Source organism: Lichtheimia ornata, assembly GCF_029851405.1.
Source record: "Lichtheimia ornata isolate CBS 291.66 chromosome Unknown scaffold00041, whole genome shotgun sequence".
Taxonomy (NCBI): domain Eukaryota; kingdom Fungi; phylum Mucoromycota; class Mucoromycetes; order Mucorales; family Lichtheimiaceae; genus Lichtheimia; species Lichtheimia ornata.
Window position 1 is genome coordinate 263522 of NW_026695361.1, and position 17122 is coordinate 280643.

The 17122-nt window shown below is 43.3% G+C and overlaps 7 protein-coding genes across 7 annotated transcripts; 1 reads left to right on the plus strand and 6 right to left on the minus strand.

Moving 5' to 3' along the window:
• Positions 1-27: 27 nt before the first annotated feature.
• Positions 28-639, minus strand: O0I10_008094 (uncharacterized protein; the record flags this gene model as incomplete). Its single annotated transcript, XM_058488101.1, has 1 exon — positions 28-639. The coding sequence occupies one exon, from the start codon at positions 637-639 to the stop codon at positions 28-30; it is 612 nt and encodes a 203-aa protein (XP_058341213.1).
• Positions 640-742: 103 nt separating this feature from the next.
• Positions 743-2372, minus strand: O0I10_008095 (uncharacterized protein; the record flags this gene model as incomplete). The annotated part of the gene is made up of 7 exons (XM_058488102.1): positions 743-871; positions 936-1047; positions 1113-1456; positions 1557-1674; positions 1759-1975; positions 2030-2164; positions 2228-2372. 7 exons carry the CDS (start codon positions 2370-2372, stop codon positions 743-745), a joined length of 1200 nt encoding a protein of 399 aa, XP_058341214.1.
• Positions 2373-5002: 2630 nt separating this feature from the next.
• Positions 5003-5604, minus strand: O0I10_008096 (uncharacterized protein; the record flags this gene model as incomplete). The annotated part of the gene is made up of 2 exons (XM_058488103.1): positions 5003-5269; positions 5362-5604. 2 exons carry the CDS (start codon positions 5602-5604, stop codon positions 5003-5005), a joined length of 510 nt encoding a protein of 169 aa, XP_058341215.1.
• A 2995-nt stretch (positions 5605-8599) lies between these two features.
• On the minus strand, positions 8600-10483 carry O0I10_008097 (uncharacterized protein; the record flags this gene model as incomplete). The annotated part of the gene is made up of 1 exon (XM_058488104.1): positions 8600-10483. One exon carries the CDS (start codon positions 10481-10483, stop codon positions 8600-8602), a length of 1884 nt encoding a protein of 627 aa, XP_058341216.1.
• Positions 10484-11788: 1305 nt separating this feature from the next.
• Positions 11789-12603, plus strand: O0I10_008098 (uncharacterized protein; the record flags this gene model as incomplete). The annotated part of the gene is made up of 3 exons (XM_058488105.1): positions 11789-11999; positions 12057-12213; positions 12273-12603. 3 exons carry the CDS (start codon positions 11789-11791, stop codon positions 12601-12603), a joined length of 699 nt encoding a protein of 232 aa, XP_058341217.1.
• An 831-nt stretch (positions 12604-13434) lies between these two features.
• O0I10_008099 (uncharacterized protein) lies at positions 13435-14829 on the minus strand (the record flags this gene model as incomplete). The annotated part of the gene is made up of 3 exons (XM_058488106.1): positions 13435-14461; positions 14519-14643; positions 14695-14829. The coding sequence occupies 3 exons, from the start codon at positions 14827-14829 to the stop codon at positions 13435-13437; spliced, it is 1287 nt and encodes a 428-aa protein (XP_058341218.1).
• Positions 14830-15251: 422 nt separating this feature from the next.
• O0I10_008100 (uncharacterized protein) lies at positions 15252-16938 on the minus strand (the record flags this gene model as incomplete). Its single annotated transcript, XM_058488107.1, has 7 exons — positions 15252-15803; positions 15855-15956; positions 16018-16083; positions 16134-16223; positions 16275-16376; positions 16442-16799; positions 16853-16938. 7 exons carry the CDS (start codon positions 16936-16938, stop codon positions 15252-15254), a joined length of 1356 nt encoding a protein of 451 aa, XP_058341219.1.
• Positions 16939-17122: the final 184 nt, after the last annotated feature.

Sequence of the window (17122 nt, forward strand, 5' to 3'; positions counted from 1 at the left end):
GAGGGAGAGGAAAACAATGGTCGTGTCTCAGTCGTCGTTCCGAAAAGAGTCAAAATCATGAAGGAGCGGCTGTGGTTTTCCAAATGCGACTTGTTCAGCCCAAAGATTCCACGCACACTTTGGCTTGGCACCATCGATATCGTAATTGGGACATTTGAATACAATTCGATCATTCTGTTCAGCCATCTTGACCCGTAATCCACAAAAACACCTTGGCACAGCCAACGTTTGCTTGGAATAATCATTGATCACTCGAAAACGTACGCAAAAAGTGAAATTGAAGTAGGGACACACGCTTAATTCAGGATCATCTGCATCCAGCCGTCCTCGTTCACGAAATGTACTCCAAGCTTTTCCATGTATATGAAATCCACATATCTTTTGTGCCTTCTCATCCTGCAAGTTGTGACAATCGTACATGGTCCCAAGTGCTGTTTCAGAGCGATGGGCTTTCTTGTTGCAAAAGCACAAAGGTGGATCACGCATGTGCTTACGGATCTCTTCAGGTGCCAATCCAACGGTCGTCATGTCATGTTCCATGGTTGCCATGTTGCTATTGGTAGTGAGTCGAATGGGTTCACGGGTGCCGCTGTTGGTATGTGTATGCCACTGATATCGGGCCGAAGTGTCTTTGACCATCACAAAAGAAAATGAGAAGAAGGAGAATGAAAACAGGCGGGATTCACTTGCTTGTTTATAGCTTTGTAATACTAAAAGGTTGTTCAAGTAACTAAAGGAAGGATTATCTTCTAACAGCTCTAGGCGAATTGTGATGATTATAATAATATGAATCCATTTCACTTTGTAATTCCTTGATACGTTCACTTTGTTGCTCCAATTCCTTGTGCAATCGATCCCTTTCACTCAATAGCTATCATATCATTGTACATCATTAAGCATCTATCATTTAATATAGACCTTCCATGACAACCTACTTGTTGCTCCCATTTTCGGAACCGGCCTTCTTCAGCCTTGACTTGTTCTGTAAAACGCTTACGAAGCATTTCTTCCTCTTCCTTGAATTTAGCATTCTCCGTGGGTTGAGATCTATGAATAAATGTACTACGTGAGTGAATATATACAAATCAAGCAGTGGGACCATTGTTATTAACCTTGGATCACCAAACTTCCTCGTTTCCATTTGTGTTTGGCGGTAGTTTTCATAATGCAGCTCCTCAGTGGTAGTGATAAGATCCAGCATGTGAGTCCGGATCAACAAGCTACGCAGCTTTCTAAAGTCGCAGTGCTCGTCATTCTCAACTTCAGCGCAACCCCAACTATATTGTCTACCCTTGACGCGTCGACCATCTGGCGTCACCACCTCTTCGGTTGACCCAATCACAGCAAAAGGTAGTGCAGCCATAATGTTTGCGTTGCGCTTGGTAGTCATTTCATCCTCGCTTTCAATAGGGCACGAGTATACTTGAATTTCTTGTGCTGAAATCACCTCCCGAATCTGAGAGAGACAAGACAAAAAAGGTTGGTAACAAGGGAGGATTTACAATGTATTTTCCCCCATTCAGGAGAAAATCATATCCAACTTATTCTATACTTACGTTTTGCTTAAACTTTGCTAAATCAGCAGGTGTCAAAGTATCAGCCTTAGCAATGACAGGTATCAAGTTGACACGTGAGCCTAAACGTTTCATGACTTCAATGTCTAAAGGCGATAATCTTGGTAATCATTGATGGTGAGTATCATAACTACCCCCTTTTTTCCCTCTTCCCCTCTTGTTCTTTGTCACTGTAGCTACTCACGTGTGGCCTGTTGGTTTTATAAAATACAAGCATGCATGGACACGCATGTCCACCAACCCTTCACGCGAAGGCTGCTGCTCTTGTCGCATGTATCTTTCATGTTGGTCATCAATGAAGTTCACAATAGGGATCCAGCTATGGCGATTATTGACATAATCACCAAAGCCGGGAGTGTCGATGATGGTGAGCTTGACTTTGAACATTTTCTCCTCCAGCTCTATTGAGGTTGTGTCAGTGTATGTAGTGCTGAATCAATAGTACTTGAACCCACCGGCTTTGGTAATCTGGATTTGCACGGTCTTGTTGTTATTAGAACGCAAGCGACGTTTGCTTAAATTCTTGGGTTCCTTGATGGTGGATGTAAAAAGGGTATTGACAAAGGTTGTCTTGCCCACACCCGATTCACCTACAAGTCAATACATTAGGCATGCAACAAGAATGTTTAGTATCCTTGATAAAAATTACTCACCGCACACCATCAACGTGAAGTTGGCACCATTCTTGGCAACGATTTTGTGACGCTGGTTAGGAAGATTTGCAATACCAGTTCCCGTGGATGTGATGGGTGCACGGGGAGGCGGAGGTGCCACTTCAGTAGGTGATGAGACAGTCATTATATGTGTTTATGTGTTAACGTGGAGGAAGGATAAAAAGTGAAAGAAAAGGTTGAAGGTGTGTGCAGTCGTTCCTGTAAATTTAGCGTGTGCGCGTGGATATGTCTCCTGGTATTTTCCCTTGGTTCTCTCCTTATCCCACTATTTTCCCCTCTCCCTGCTGCAGGCGAATTTGCCTATCACAGCACACTCCTACTCCACCCCTTGATCTGAGATTTTGCGTCTACATGTAATATGTATGTGGTGAAAACCAACAGCCTACTTCTTTTGACTCTATGTTCATGTCTTGTAAAAGTTATTGTGATGTTGTATTCATTTTTTGTTTCAATCGCCTATTTATGCAGATAAAGCACACTATATATGAAATGTGTTTTCGCGCTAATACTGCATCCACTAGAAAGCATTGCTACGACTATCCTAATATCGTGTTGGTCGGTATCATGAATGAATTGAAGCGAGTATGATGGGTGGTGTAAATAGCCAAAGAATCATCCACTGGTTCTCCATTATGTGACAAGTTTGCTGCTTAATGTCTTTCGTTGCCTTCTCAATTACAGCCGTCACCAAACTCTCCTACAAGTTAAAACAGCCCAATTAGGATAATGATTGATGATAGGAACGTTGTAAGAATATATGCACCTCCGCAATGGCTCTTTCTTCGGCTACAATCAACCTTTGATTTTGGATCCTGGCATGATGAAAGGCTCTTGATCTCCAAAGATCATTATTGGCGGCATCCTTCTGAATAACTATTCACATAGTGAAAATGAGTCAGGTTACTGAGAGAACGGTTGACAACACACACCTTTCAAAGACTTGAGAAGTTTCTTCAAGTGATCAGCTTTCGTGGACTTGTGATTGAAAGAAGCAAGCAATTTATGAACATCCTTCGTCAGGCGGCTGTGAGCGGTGTGGCGGGTAGTGTGGGGACACTTGCGCAGGAAGGCGATATCATCAGCACCAATGGTGCGATCTTGCCACCTGAGTTCCTGCCAAAACTCTTTAAACACAGGTTATAGATCATAAATACGAGCATGGGGGCAAAACAAGATTACCTGGCAAGTGAAGGACGTCAGAAAGTTGCTGAATCAGTTGGGCGTCAGAGCTCTTCGGATCGTCCAATGACATTGACAACCAACAAGGAAGCCTCAAAATCACCACCATGGGAGTTGGGGGGGTTCCCCCGCTATATGCACCATGTCAATTTCAGCACCCGACGTGGACCATGGCACCAAAACAAACTTTTGCAGATGCTTCACGGAGAGATGGCTATATCGAAAGTAACAAGGTAGCGTATATGAGTAGTGTTCATCAAGCAACATGATCAGGCTTTAACTCATTACAAGAATACAACATCCCAATACACTGACAACGAGAATAGGATAAAAATAAAGCACTATGAAAGACCACAAAAGATCAGCACTTAGTTACAAAACTTGCAAGAAATGGAATACGTACAAAACCTTGGAAATTTTACCTTGTAAGCAATCAATGGAGTATGACAGAGAAAAGAGACGTGCGGGAGTATGATGGGCGGCGACAACATCCTTTTATTGTGCATTGTGGGCGTGAGTATTTCTGTTTTTTGGGGATGATGCATTGATAAATTGATGCATGAGCTGATAGAGTGATGGGGCGCATATACCAGGATTAAGTCTGAAGAGCCTAGTGCAATGTTGTCCATGCATACCTACTCTTAATATCCGTATGTGTGTTCGATAAGCAGCGAGAATGATTGGGATCATGAGAACATGGCAAATCCAAGACCGTTGGGATAACATACCTCAACCTTTTGAAAGATAGTTACCAGCATCCGGGTACATTTACAGCTAGTCCATCATAGAATTATGGCAGAGGTCCAAAATGGATACTATACATGGCTTGAGGATGTGCTGATAGTTTGTGATGCGACATTGCGATGATCTTAATGTCCAGCCTTATGATGAATATCCATCATGGTTGCCACCCTTCACATCGGCGCCTTGTTATCGTTCATGCCTTGGTGGAGCTTGAATGTCGTATAGAATGCATTGCTGTAGAATGTACTTACACCTCGAGGAATGATGCTGCTATAAACTGTATCCATTGATGCCATTCTTTAGTATGCTGCTTATAGTAGTACACACGCTCTCCTGCTCTGTATCTTTTCGACATTAGCAATGAGGGATACACGACTTGTATTTGCAATGATAATTTATTGAACGATACTGGTTGTTCGTTGACATGGTGGTTGTGGTAGCAAGCACCAATGTTGAAAAGAGGCCTTTAATAGCTTGTTTGCGGTCCACATGATTTGATTGTTCTTGCCTGAATGAACCATGTAAACGGCATGTGAGCAATAAACAGCTCATCCGCAACCTTGGTGCATGTTGACCACCCACGCAACGGTGTTGAGAAATGATGGAGACCATGCATGTCGTCATTTTTAGAGGTGTCATCCAATTTCATATTCAAGAATAACTTTAAACATTTATCGATTGGAAGGAAGTCTTTATTCTACGATATTACTTTGCATGTGATCTAAGTTTCTGAATCATGATTTCTAGGCTATTAGGTGTCTCACTTCAAAAGATAGCTTTAGAACGCAGTTAGTGATGATGTCTTGTAATAAATAGATAAAAGGTGGCAAATTAGCTTCCATGGAAACCCATGTACTGACAAGGATGGCCACGCGAAGGCTTTGCCGTCACCCTCTCCCCTACGGTGCACCAAGCCGGATAACGGGGGCTGCCATTGTAAACAACAGCATCTTCTATAGGTGCTGCTCGAGCCAACATGTTCGGTCTGATAAAAGGATAGCATCCCACGCCCACAGAGGCCGACCCATAAGAGCGTAAAGCAATACATGATCCCATATCTACCACAAGGCCACTGAGTAACAGTCTAACTTCCAACGACTAAGGCAGTAATCATCAAATGCAATTGATAGGGTCATGATAGGGCTGACCACACTGTCGCAAATGAATCATAGCTGCCAACGATGCTTTACACAAGAGAGTAAGGCACCATCCCGTTCTACCCATAGCAAATAAACATCTGCCATATCAGTAGTAGCTGCCATCAAGCGACCTTCTTGGGTAGGCGTCATGAGAGACACATCATGCACTGCAATAAATAAATCCGGTCTTGATGAAATAGCACACACGAGAATATCCACTTGCAAAGAGAACGTCCAAGGTATCCATACAGGTACTTGAGGAATGATATCCACCATGACACCGATAACAAACATTGCTCAAAGATCCATCCATAAAGAGACGACTTGCAGATAGCTGATTTTCCAGTCCACTGGAATAGTACTTGACAACCACAGCCATAAGATGATAGAAGTTGTTGCAGATTCACACAAAAGGGATTTTTAATACTTGGTAACGAGAACTATCGAAGGATGTAATAAGGCTTGCTGATATCGAAAGATGCCAAAGACGATGCTGCTTGATCCTAACATGGTTCACCTATAATAGATGCACCGTAAACAATCCTCCAAACATGTAAAACAACACTTAGCAATGATAACTGTAATCCTGGGGACTTCAATGCAAGATGATCCACCTAGAAAGACACATGTCAGCAAGAATACTTCCATCTCAAAGACATTGGAATGATACGTACTTGAATCTCTCAATCAGGGTGCAACCACAAAGCATAGTAATAAGAAAGGCGCAATGCCAAAGAATGCCAAGGTACCCGCACTGCCTACTAGCCCCTTCCCGAAGGAAGCATGGGCCAAAACACCGGATTTAACAGTGACCTGAGCCCCTCACCAGCCGACTTTGACACCACCTGAGCCGTGGATCCGCATGCTGCAACTGCGAACAGAGGATGCGTATTTAAATTGGACTTGCCATAGCACCGTGAGCACATGTTTCCACAAGAGGTGGTAAGGGCAGCATGGTCTCCCCAAGACAGCACACAGGACAATAACATCCTTGACGTGCCAAGTGAAATAGCCGAGGAAAAGCCTTCGTGATCCTGTCGTTGCACATCTTCCATCGTAAGTGCACCTGCATGCGCCACATCCCATAATGGATACTCTTACCTTGTGATGCCTCACAATAACATGCTTCCTTCCAATAAGAACCGTATCTCCATGCCAACCATATCATGATGCCGCTGCTATTCCTTGTAAAAGCTCGTTAATTCATAGCACTTGTATTGTAGATCCAATGCTATACATACCAATGAATCTTCCCGCCAGCAATAATAGCAATAATAAAAGCGCACTGCCAAGAAATGTAGTATCCGTACTGCCTTCTAGCCTCCCGTAGGAACGTGGCGTCAAAACACCAGTTTTAACGGTGGCATGAAGCCCCTCCCCAGCCGACTTTAACACCACTAGCCGTGGGTCCAGCCATGTTGCCAAGAAGACAACCCATCGTCTTCAAGTCGAGTAAAGTATAGCCGTGCAATGATGGGCAGCATATACTTTGTTCTCCACGAAAGGTCAGAGGGTGCATTTTTAAACCGAAGTCGCACCGTGAGCCCAACGTAATATCCGCGTACCACAACATGGCCTTCCCCCTTAAGACAGTACACTCCATCCCTTGACGTGCAGCCGTGATAATAGTAATATCGCCGAAAGAGACCAGCCTATTGCTTTCATCAGTGCACTTGAAGGTGACAAATCCTAAAATGATCATTTTACCTTGAGGTATTCCCAATACCATTCCATTGATGCTTGCAAATAACCTTGTATCCATCTGATCCAGTATGTGCTGCTGCTGTTTCATTGTAAGGCTCGTTAATTAAGTGGTCCTGCATTGTAGATCCAACACCATACATACCATTGAATCAACGTACGGCGTTCTTGCTTTGAGATCAATATCTTGTTACTGCCCACAGGTACCATCATCCAACAAGTTCGATCTACCATGAACACAATGTGAGATGCCAAGGGAAACCAATCTAAACGCGCTTTCTTGCCAACATACCCAAAAGAGACAGTGTAAAGAAGTGTTGTTGTGGACAGCTTGGGAATGAATTCACGCAACGCCTCCATTAGATCTTATAAACGAGAGAACAGCAACCTACACATGAGCTTCAGTACTACAATGTCTAACTTGAATTGTAAAAGAGCTGCAACGATTGACCGTACCTGTTGTATGGGAATGGAAGCTTGAAACATGGGTAGATTGCGCGCGTGCTTGTTGTAGTTGAAAGGGTCGCCATTGACCACCGGTTCACCCATCTACGTCTTGCATTATAGAGCATGACAGGAGTTAATGCGCTGTAGGTCGTCAATGGGTTGTGTCTCACCTTGAATGTGTAAAATGGGAGTGGAGAAAGGTGGGATGGACTCTTTTTGGTGCCTCTCGTCGTCCTTGATACAGCCACCCAGCCCCCCGCAGCTCTTCTTATGAATATGCATACATGTATACCTCGATCAGTGTGGATAAAGTACTAGTCCCTCGTTATGTATCTCTGGCAAGTGTCACCTGCCTTGGTTTTATGCAGCCAACAAACTCCTGAACTTGGAACATCCAATGTGTAATCCTGCATCAAATGTAAACGTGTAAATACTCAAACGTGGTATGCATGTACAAAGCAATTGACTCTGCCATCGTGGGTAGCTTTCCGTCAATCAATGTTTGTGTATGAAGAACCAACATTGCCCAAGATTATCATCACCATCTGTTTGTGTAACCTGTCAACAACATGTGTAACCTGTTCACCTTCTCCGTCAGTCCGATTCCTCTTACACTGAATGACAACGTATATCCTAAACGAATTAATAGATGACGGGAGAATAAAGGCTACACTTTATTAAAATGCCACCATTTGGGAAATGTGATTTTGGGTCATCCACTCTCATCCATGCAAAGTGAAGGACAACCAACATACAATGGCAATCATTCACTGATCATTGATGCTCCTGGCTCCTCAAATGCAAAATACTATGTAAGGTTCTAGCGTATGTCTAACTCCAAGGGGCTATTCAAATAACTGCATAGGGTTTTATTGTTTACAGTATGTCCAATAAGTATAGTAATGATAAACATTGAACTCGATAGTTCAAGTACTACTCATATGAATGGTTGGCTGCACCCCATCAACCCCCAAAAAAAGTGTCCTTTAGCTTAATGGATGATTAAAGTAGGTAAATGGGTAACTCATTAGAGTCGTTCGAAATTCGCAGTAACTAAAATGGCTTCAAGAAAAAATCTATATAAGCATTTATTTAACAGCAGGAAATATGTACAATGATTGAAAATGGAATATACAAAGAATCAACCACGTGAGATAATGTATACTGGATACGTAGGTAAACCTGAAGGTAAGAGAGAGCAAGCAATGCCTTTACCGGAAGGGAACATGGATCCGTCTTGGCGCATGAGAAGAAGTGGCAACTCGAAACGTTGTGTACCATCTGAATGTGCTACGAGGTTACCATGATGAGCAGCAGCTAAGTTATGCAGTGATGGAAGTTGAAATATGAGAGTGAGTGACCCGTCATCGAGGTGTATCTGGTTTTTGAGGTGTAGTGGTCCATGTGCTCCAAGCCATACATCAAGTAGTCGCCCATTTGATGGTTGTATCAGGTGTTGGCCTGTCAATTCAAGTGTCCCCATATCATAACATCGTACAGCTGATACCAGTGGGAGTGGCATGATTCTACGAGGTGGGGGCGATGGTGGGGGTGATGGCTGCGGCATTGTCCGACTATGAGTGTGGCTGCTGGATACATTGACATTGGAAGATGTAAGCCCTTGTGATCGAACGTTATTACTATCTTCAGCTATAGGCTCAACGTAGTTGTAGTGAAACTTTGCAATGCCGACGATAGTCCATGTTACAAAGTCGTCCACTCGCTCAGCAGGATCCTGCCTAGGTTTATCAGCCACCACTCTTGACGATACAAACTCAAGCCATGTTGCTGCTGCATTGATGTTATTGTTGCTACCATTATCGTCGATTGAACTAGATTGTGTTGGTGATGAAGGATTCATAGCGGGGCCTGCTGCACTAAGGTACATTCGTTGATGTTCATTATCGTTGTTGGAAGATGCAAGTTGTAGAGCAACCTTTTGCATTTGGCTGACAGGACCTTCTGCAGTATGGACGATACGGCCTTTATCGACCTTGCGGATATAAAGCGGTGGGGACTCGATTCCAGACTGCGTATCACGCAACTTGATCTCTGAGCCATATACAATAGGCATTCCACCATATGGTGCATTTGTATCCATAATCTCGCTACCACCTTCATCAGCTGGAGGTTGTCGAAGCACGATAATATCAAAGGGAGACCACATGGAATTCTTGGCACATAAACGACCATCATCTGTAGCCAAGTATTTTGTACGCACCGTCTGTGAATTTATGCGATTAAACAACGCCACTGGTGCACTAGATACTATGCAGCTCGATACACTCCGCGCTTTGCAAGTTTTTTTGGACGGCTTTGATATAATGGTGACCGGACTCGATACAAAGCTGACATAGGGTGGTGCTGGTGGTGGCGATATCGCATAACAATTGCTCGCTGGATTATGAGTTAGACTCACTCTCAGATAAAACTGCTTCGCTTTGGCTGTCCCGGCAACGTGTAAAAACCGAAAGCTGCCACGTTGATCATCGTCCAGCTGCACTTTTTGCTCGAGAAGCCGCTCACCATTTTCACATACTACTGCCATCGACACTAGAGGATATGATGATTTTCCCTCTATTGATACTATCGGTGGTGGACACAGGAAACGCTTCTCTGAGCCATACGACTTTTGAGCAACAGCTGCATGATAACAAGTCATTGTTGTCAAGTTTTCAGAAGGTGATGGTGGGTGCTGTATGCGTGGTAGTTTTGTAAATCGTATGTGCATCTCGTCGGTCTCATTGTGCTCGTTGATATTGCTCATTGTTGCTCGTCGTCGTTTCTCGATTCTGTGGGATGTATGTTGCGGTCGTGGTTGAGTGCTATCAAGAAGCGATTCAATCGACATAGCATGTGATGCTGCTCGGCGTCTTTGTGCTGTATGTTTGATGGAACTCGGTAGTGGAAGACGTATGCTGCGTGTATCTTTTATGCTACTCAATACATTCTCCAGTGGTTGGGTACCGACGTGTAGTTTATTAGATCCATAAATCGATTCAGGGTATAAATGCGCATGCTCCATTGCTGTATGATGTAGGTTTGGGGGAGAGAACAAATGTGCGAAAGAGAAGGAACACAGAGCAGCCCGATCTCTATCATCGGCAGCTTTTATTCAGGTTTACTGATAAGATGTTGCCAGGATCTTATCACGTGTGTACTTTGCATTCCCAGAGCAGAGAAGCATGTCGATTTTAGTTAATTTCGTAGGAGGACGCTGCTATTATTGTATTGCAACATGACACTATGTGCCATCATCTCTTCAATACCACTGCATCTATTTCTTCGTACCATACTTCTCCTTGTAATGTCTCCTTTGCTGTTCCAATGCAAATGATGGAAAGATACTGATGCCCGGAAACGGCATTGGCTAAAGATGGAAATGATAAGCTGCTGTATCTTGAAAGATAACAAAACGCGTTCTAAGTGGTTGATCATTTTGCATCAACTCCGTCGTCGATTCTCCCGTGGGAACAATGGTTGCTCATGAATCACGATAACCGGTTCAATCCGGTAACATTGTCTGGTAATAGTAGCATTGCTGACAAACAAAGCATGCTCTTCCCTTTAGTTGTCGGGGATGTACATTAAGCAATCCGGTAGGCGGCAAAGATTCAGATTAATCATTGGCCAGCAAACGAACCCCACATGATATTCAAGAATGCACTTTTGTTGGAAACAATTCCGATTTGACGGCCAAAATCCTCTGGATTGGTACTATGCTCTCGCATATCTGTGGAGCCATACGTCAACTATAAATGTGAAACATCAAAATCCAAGCATGCTGATTGGAACTCTCGTGTAAAGTCTAATTCAATTAGACAGCCCCTGTTATTATCTTTAGATACTGGGTTTTCCATTTTAATCCATCACGGGACCGATATCTTCGTTCCAAGATGCATCAAGAGCGTGCGAAAATCGCGTGTGTATTAATGGTATATTTATACTCTAGACAGCATGTTTACGAGAGCGCTAGACAATGCCACGCTATTCTTAATTCATGCTCTCGTTGTTTTTTCGCTGTTGCACTGTTAGACGCACAATGACCATCCCACGCAGCATGTTGGAATGTGCAGATCCCACAATATCAAGCATCAAAATTCGCTGATGATTGTTGATCTATAATAAGAGGATATGGACAATGTCAGCGTTACAGATGATGTGCTTGGATCATGACATACCAACGCGCCCTTCCAAGGCAACTGGGGATCATAACAGGGCATCACGCAATTCAAAGGAAATTTGACGAACGCGCTCGGTACAAACCATTTATTGCACGCACGCACTTTTGTCGTCCCTTGTTTTCTCCAGGCAGGAATGACTTATTACAATGACAACTGAAAGTACTCCACTCCTCAATCTCAACGTTATGAAGATCCATTCACGAGAATCGTTGAAGGACAAGGCATCTGTTATTGTCTTGAATGCTGGTCTGTTGTTATTTATCGGTCTCGTTGTTTCCGTGTTGGTTCGCCTTCCATTCAACCTCTTCACGTACCACCCCATATTTATGATATTGTTTGTTACATGCTGTACCGAAGGTAAGCAATCATAACACCAAGTTACTGGTATCACTGCTTGACGTATTCGCATCACAGGAATTGCATTGCTACAATCAACACGAACAACGCAAGAAAAGAAGCGAGGCTTACGACACCATGCTATCGTCCAAGTGGTTGGATACATTAGCGCCATCATCGGCTTTACAGCGATCGTTTATAACAAAGTAGTGTCCGATAAAGAGCACTTTACATCGCAAGTACTTTGACCCAAATCTTCTATATGCCTTTCTTGGATTAATGGATCTATTGTAGGTTGCATGGACAACTCGGACTCGCTTTGTTTTGCTACCTCTTTTGTCAAAGCTTATTTGGTCTATTGATCGCCTACACGCCATCCCTCATCTTTGGAAATGTCGCTACAGCTAAACGACTATGGAAATTCCATCGTATGACAGGCTACATCCTCTTGGTTCTCGTCTGGTTGACGGCGCAGCTTGGAGTTCGAGCCGATTACATGATCAGCAACTTATGGTCGGAAAAGCTCATGTGGTTACATTGGGTTGCTTTGCTCTTCGTCATCGTTGGTATTGTAGCACGAATTCGTCTATGGAAATGGGGTATCACCTCCCCACCACAACTATGATATCTATTCACTAGCGGACCATTTGTAAATCGAACGTTAATATGGTTGGGTTTGGGTTTGGATTTGATACCATTATCCCTCTCGAAATTCTTGCCTTCATAGTAATACGTGTCTTCGAATAAATGAGATATCACGGACACTGCAATTGAATAATTCAATGTGGATTTACTAGCTTAAATGCATGGTCAGTTATTTGGCCACGGGATATGTTGTAAGAAGACACCAAAGTAGCAGTACAAAGAGTAATCAAAGCAAGTGGTGGTAACATGAGATGCTTGTTTGAGGATGGCAAGTAAACAGTAATCGACCTTCAAATTGGCACATGGTATACTTTGTGGTCAAGAAATACAGAACAGCGATATCACCTGCATACAAACGCGACTTGGTAGGGGCTCTAGAGTTTTGTGAGTGAAGGTATATACTGCGAATCTTCCCATAATGACTTACAATCCAGAGTTGCACATACAGTATACGCAGGTACAAGACACAAAATGATTGGAGTAATGGTCCCCACAACTTCTTTAACAGCGCACGCTGTATTGCACGTCCATTCAACCATAAGCTCCAGCCCAATCATATAGTCTGCCGAAGATGGCAGATGCAAGTAGCATCCAATATTCAAATGTTACTCGGTGAACACGTGTGATGTAACACGATGAGTACTTTTTCCAGTCACCACCACTAGCTATATAAGTAACGATACTTTCAATGGTAGTTATACGCACAAGAAAAGCTTGGCAGAAAAGTTATCATGCAACAATTAGCATATATCATACATACAATTCATACAGTGATACACATATACAAAGCAAAGAATAATGGGTGTACTATCTACAAGAAAGCAAGGATATAGACCACGAGACAAGATCGTTGGATCCATGTGGATACAGGAAGTCGCTCAGATGACGTATTGATGAACTGCCCAACACATCGTTGTGAGGCAACAACTCTTTTACTCCTCGTCTTTTCGGTTGTTGGATGCATAAACGAGAAAAGCAATAGAGTAGCAAAAAGCATAAGGCGAAGAAGATTCGAATGGGCTAATGGGAGTATAATAGGAGACGGCGGCTTTTGATCTGTGGAGGAGTGTAGCGGCGAGTCAACATGCTGTCGGTCGTCTATTCTTGACGTTGTATCATCCGACTTTGCTGTGGTAGAGGGTTGGTAAAGCCGTCGTTGCTGTAGTGAGTTTGAGCGCTGACGATGCTGAGAAGCATGGTGGACAAGTGAGGAGCGAAAAGAAGACCAAACGTGGGTAAAAAGATGGCTAATGGAGATTGATGCAGGTGGTGGATAATGCTGTTGTTGTGGTTGTTGTACAATGACCTGTGGGGAAGAGTGGTAATAATGATGATGGTGGATATGCTGTACTTGTTTGGCTTTGCGAAGGGTACGTCGGCGTTGTGGAATGGGGTATTGATAATGCTGCAATGAATGATTTTGTGAAACATGAGAAGGTTTATCCTGCTGACAAGTGTTTACAGTGTCAACAAGTTCCTGCATAGCGGTGGTGAGTCGCCAATGACTATCAAGGTATCGTTTCTGCTGCTCTCGAAAACTTGGTGATTCATTGAAAAGGGTGGATGCACGGGCAAGTGACCGACGACGAGTGTCCTCTTCCATTTCGTCGGGAGTACTTTGCCGACGAGGATGTTGTTGTTCGTCAAACACTGTTGTGAGCTGCGGACATGAAACTGAACGGTGTACGGTCATGCAAGTCGGATCGCGGATTGCCATGCGTGTTTTCAGACTCGTTTGAGCTTGCTCAATAAGCTGTTGGAGTGATTGTGAGATGCGTCCCAAATCATCATTATCGCTATCGTTGTCACTATCGTTATGTTCGTCATGTCGTGTTGATCTGCAAATTACATATATGTAAACATGAAAACCTTAATGTGTATATTTCTATTTGTACCTTTCGAGATTGTCGATCAGCGCTTGGCTGGTTTGATGGAAATGACTCAGATTGCCCTTCATACGCTGTAACATAGCGTGCGTGTTTTCCACTGCTTCCTCCATATGCATTACAGTCTGGTCAATCTTGAAAATTGGTTATTTTGGTTTTGCAAAACATCGATAGCTACAACTCACAGTAGAAGGCCAAGCAACTTCTCGTACAGCATCGTCGTAGGGAGGTGGTGGGCTAGCCGATGAACAACGCTCCATATAAACTGATGATTTGCAGTGGTCATTTCGAACCACCAGTGACGGTAATGGAACATCCATAACCGTGAGGAAACGCAGTGCTCGAATGTACCTGAGAAAGAAAAAGATGAAGAGAAGAAAACGGCGAGCGCGAACAGATTTGTAACAAAAAATTCGGCTGGTCGGACTTTCATCTCCTAAATGGGGTAATGGCCCACATCGTTTGCAGCTGTGTATCTCCCAACAGCAACGGCCTCTTGAGAAAACTACCTTTCTTGTCGAAAGTTTGGATACAAATCTCACTTGTGATAGTTAATTCCATTTTATTGAAATGATAGTAAAGGCTAATCAAGATAGCAAGTGTATTTCTTTTTTTGATATTTTCACAATTATAAAGCAATGGTGACACACATAATATCACCCATCCACGCCGAAGACTATTACCATGTGAACCATAATATATTGAATAAGCAAGTATTCCCCACATTCGCTTTATTTTTATATCACCGGCTTGAGGAATATCCTCCTCGGAAACGAGGTCCACGTTGCTGTTGCTGGTGATTCCATCTTGGAATATCAATCACGCCACTTGAGCTGGGTTTTGGGAGACCGCCTGCTGCACCGCTACGCGGGAAATCCATACTTGACCGGTCATTGATATTGACAGTGCCTGAGCGTGTGGGTCTCGGTATATTATTCCAGTTGTTATTTCCATGTCCACGTTGAAGCTGTGTATATTGTGTTCCCATAGTACGATGTGGAGGAGAATGTCTTTGCGCCCTGTTGAATCTTTCTCTGGTATGTGATCCATTTCTCTCGAAAAAATCATCTAATGATGGCTTGTTGTGCTGCTGTTTTCTTCTCTTTGACGAATCTCTTTGTTGACTTCCTTCACTGCTATCTGAATCTTTCCATCGCTTGTGTCTGCTTTCAGCGAACGCGCTAGCCGAGGCTTTCATATTGTGTTGCATTTCAAAGCGTGTTCCCAAGGTTGCATTTTTGTTGCTAAACGGAGACATCACGTCATGGAGATTGTGTCCTCGTCTGGGGCATTCCTGAAAACTGATATTAGCTTGATTTCCATGAGAGTAATTACAATTACTTACATCTCCATAATGCTGAGATCGACCACAAAAGTAGCAATAAGGTGTTACATGTGCAACCGGTGTGCTTTGACCTTTATACCTGTGTACTATACTTGGACAATGCTGCGGTATCATTTTAGACTTCGGCATTACCCCACGTTCCAATCCCCTATGTACAACTTACAACAGTATTATGGTATGATAGACCACATCTTTTGCATGACCCATGTTCATATCTATGCACGCATTCCTAATAAATAGTATAAGTAAATCAAATCTAAACATCCATTTTTTTCATACCGCTGCTTCATGCCCTCGTCGTTTACACCTTAAGCAATATCGAAGACCTGGACAGTGTCGTGGATGCTTTTCAAGACCACAATCCGAGCACTGATTCTCGTGGTTAATTAATGCACCCAAATGAACCTTGTTGGTACCTACGACGTTGCAATTTCTCTGGTCGTGCCCTGGTCGTAAACATGTAAAACAAAGCTGGATTCTACGAGGCTTGAAACTACGCCTTGATGATTGACGCTGTTCAATCTATCATTAGAAGTTAGTATCATGTACCATGTATCATGGATCCTCGTGATCACAAGATACAATACCTGAGACTGGATCAAATCTTGTAGCTCATCATTCAATTCACGTTCTTCTTCATCTTCTTCCTCTTCGTCCATATACTTTGGCTTTTCTCCAAGATCAATCACTCGTGTCACACGGGGCTCTGATGAATGAACGCTACTTGTTGAAACCTGCAGCTCCTCGTTGCTGGGTAGACTCGAATCATCATCCACCCTATCCACTTGACTTTCCGACGCTGTCGAAACACTCGTGTCATCTTCACTGCTGGTATCTTGGTTGTCGTCTCGATGGGAGGTCTCTTTTGGTTTAGTCGTCGCTTGACTTGAACCATACTGGACCATACTCATAATAGTATCTTCAAGATCGCTGTCTAGCTCATTCCTTTGAAATACACAATCAGCTTATTATTCTAACTTTGATTCAAGTTGACATACTCTGAACTTTGGTGTTGAACGTCACCCTCTTGTTCCTCGTATTGTCGTAATAGTTCTAACTCTTGTTCGTCTTCGTCGTCAAACATGTGGGGAAGAAAGATAAAGTGTGGTGACAGATGTGACTTGAATTAAAAAGCTGGCAAATTTAAAGCGCTGTAACCTGGAGGCGAAAAAGAAAAAGGCGATCTCTTTTGGATGATGCGACCATGCAGCGGGACGCCACTATAAACGCCTATTCATTATAAGTATCCTTGTATTTGACCCACCAAC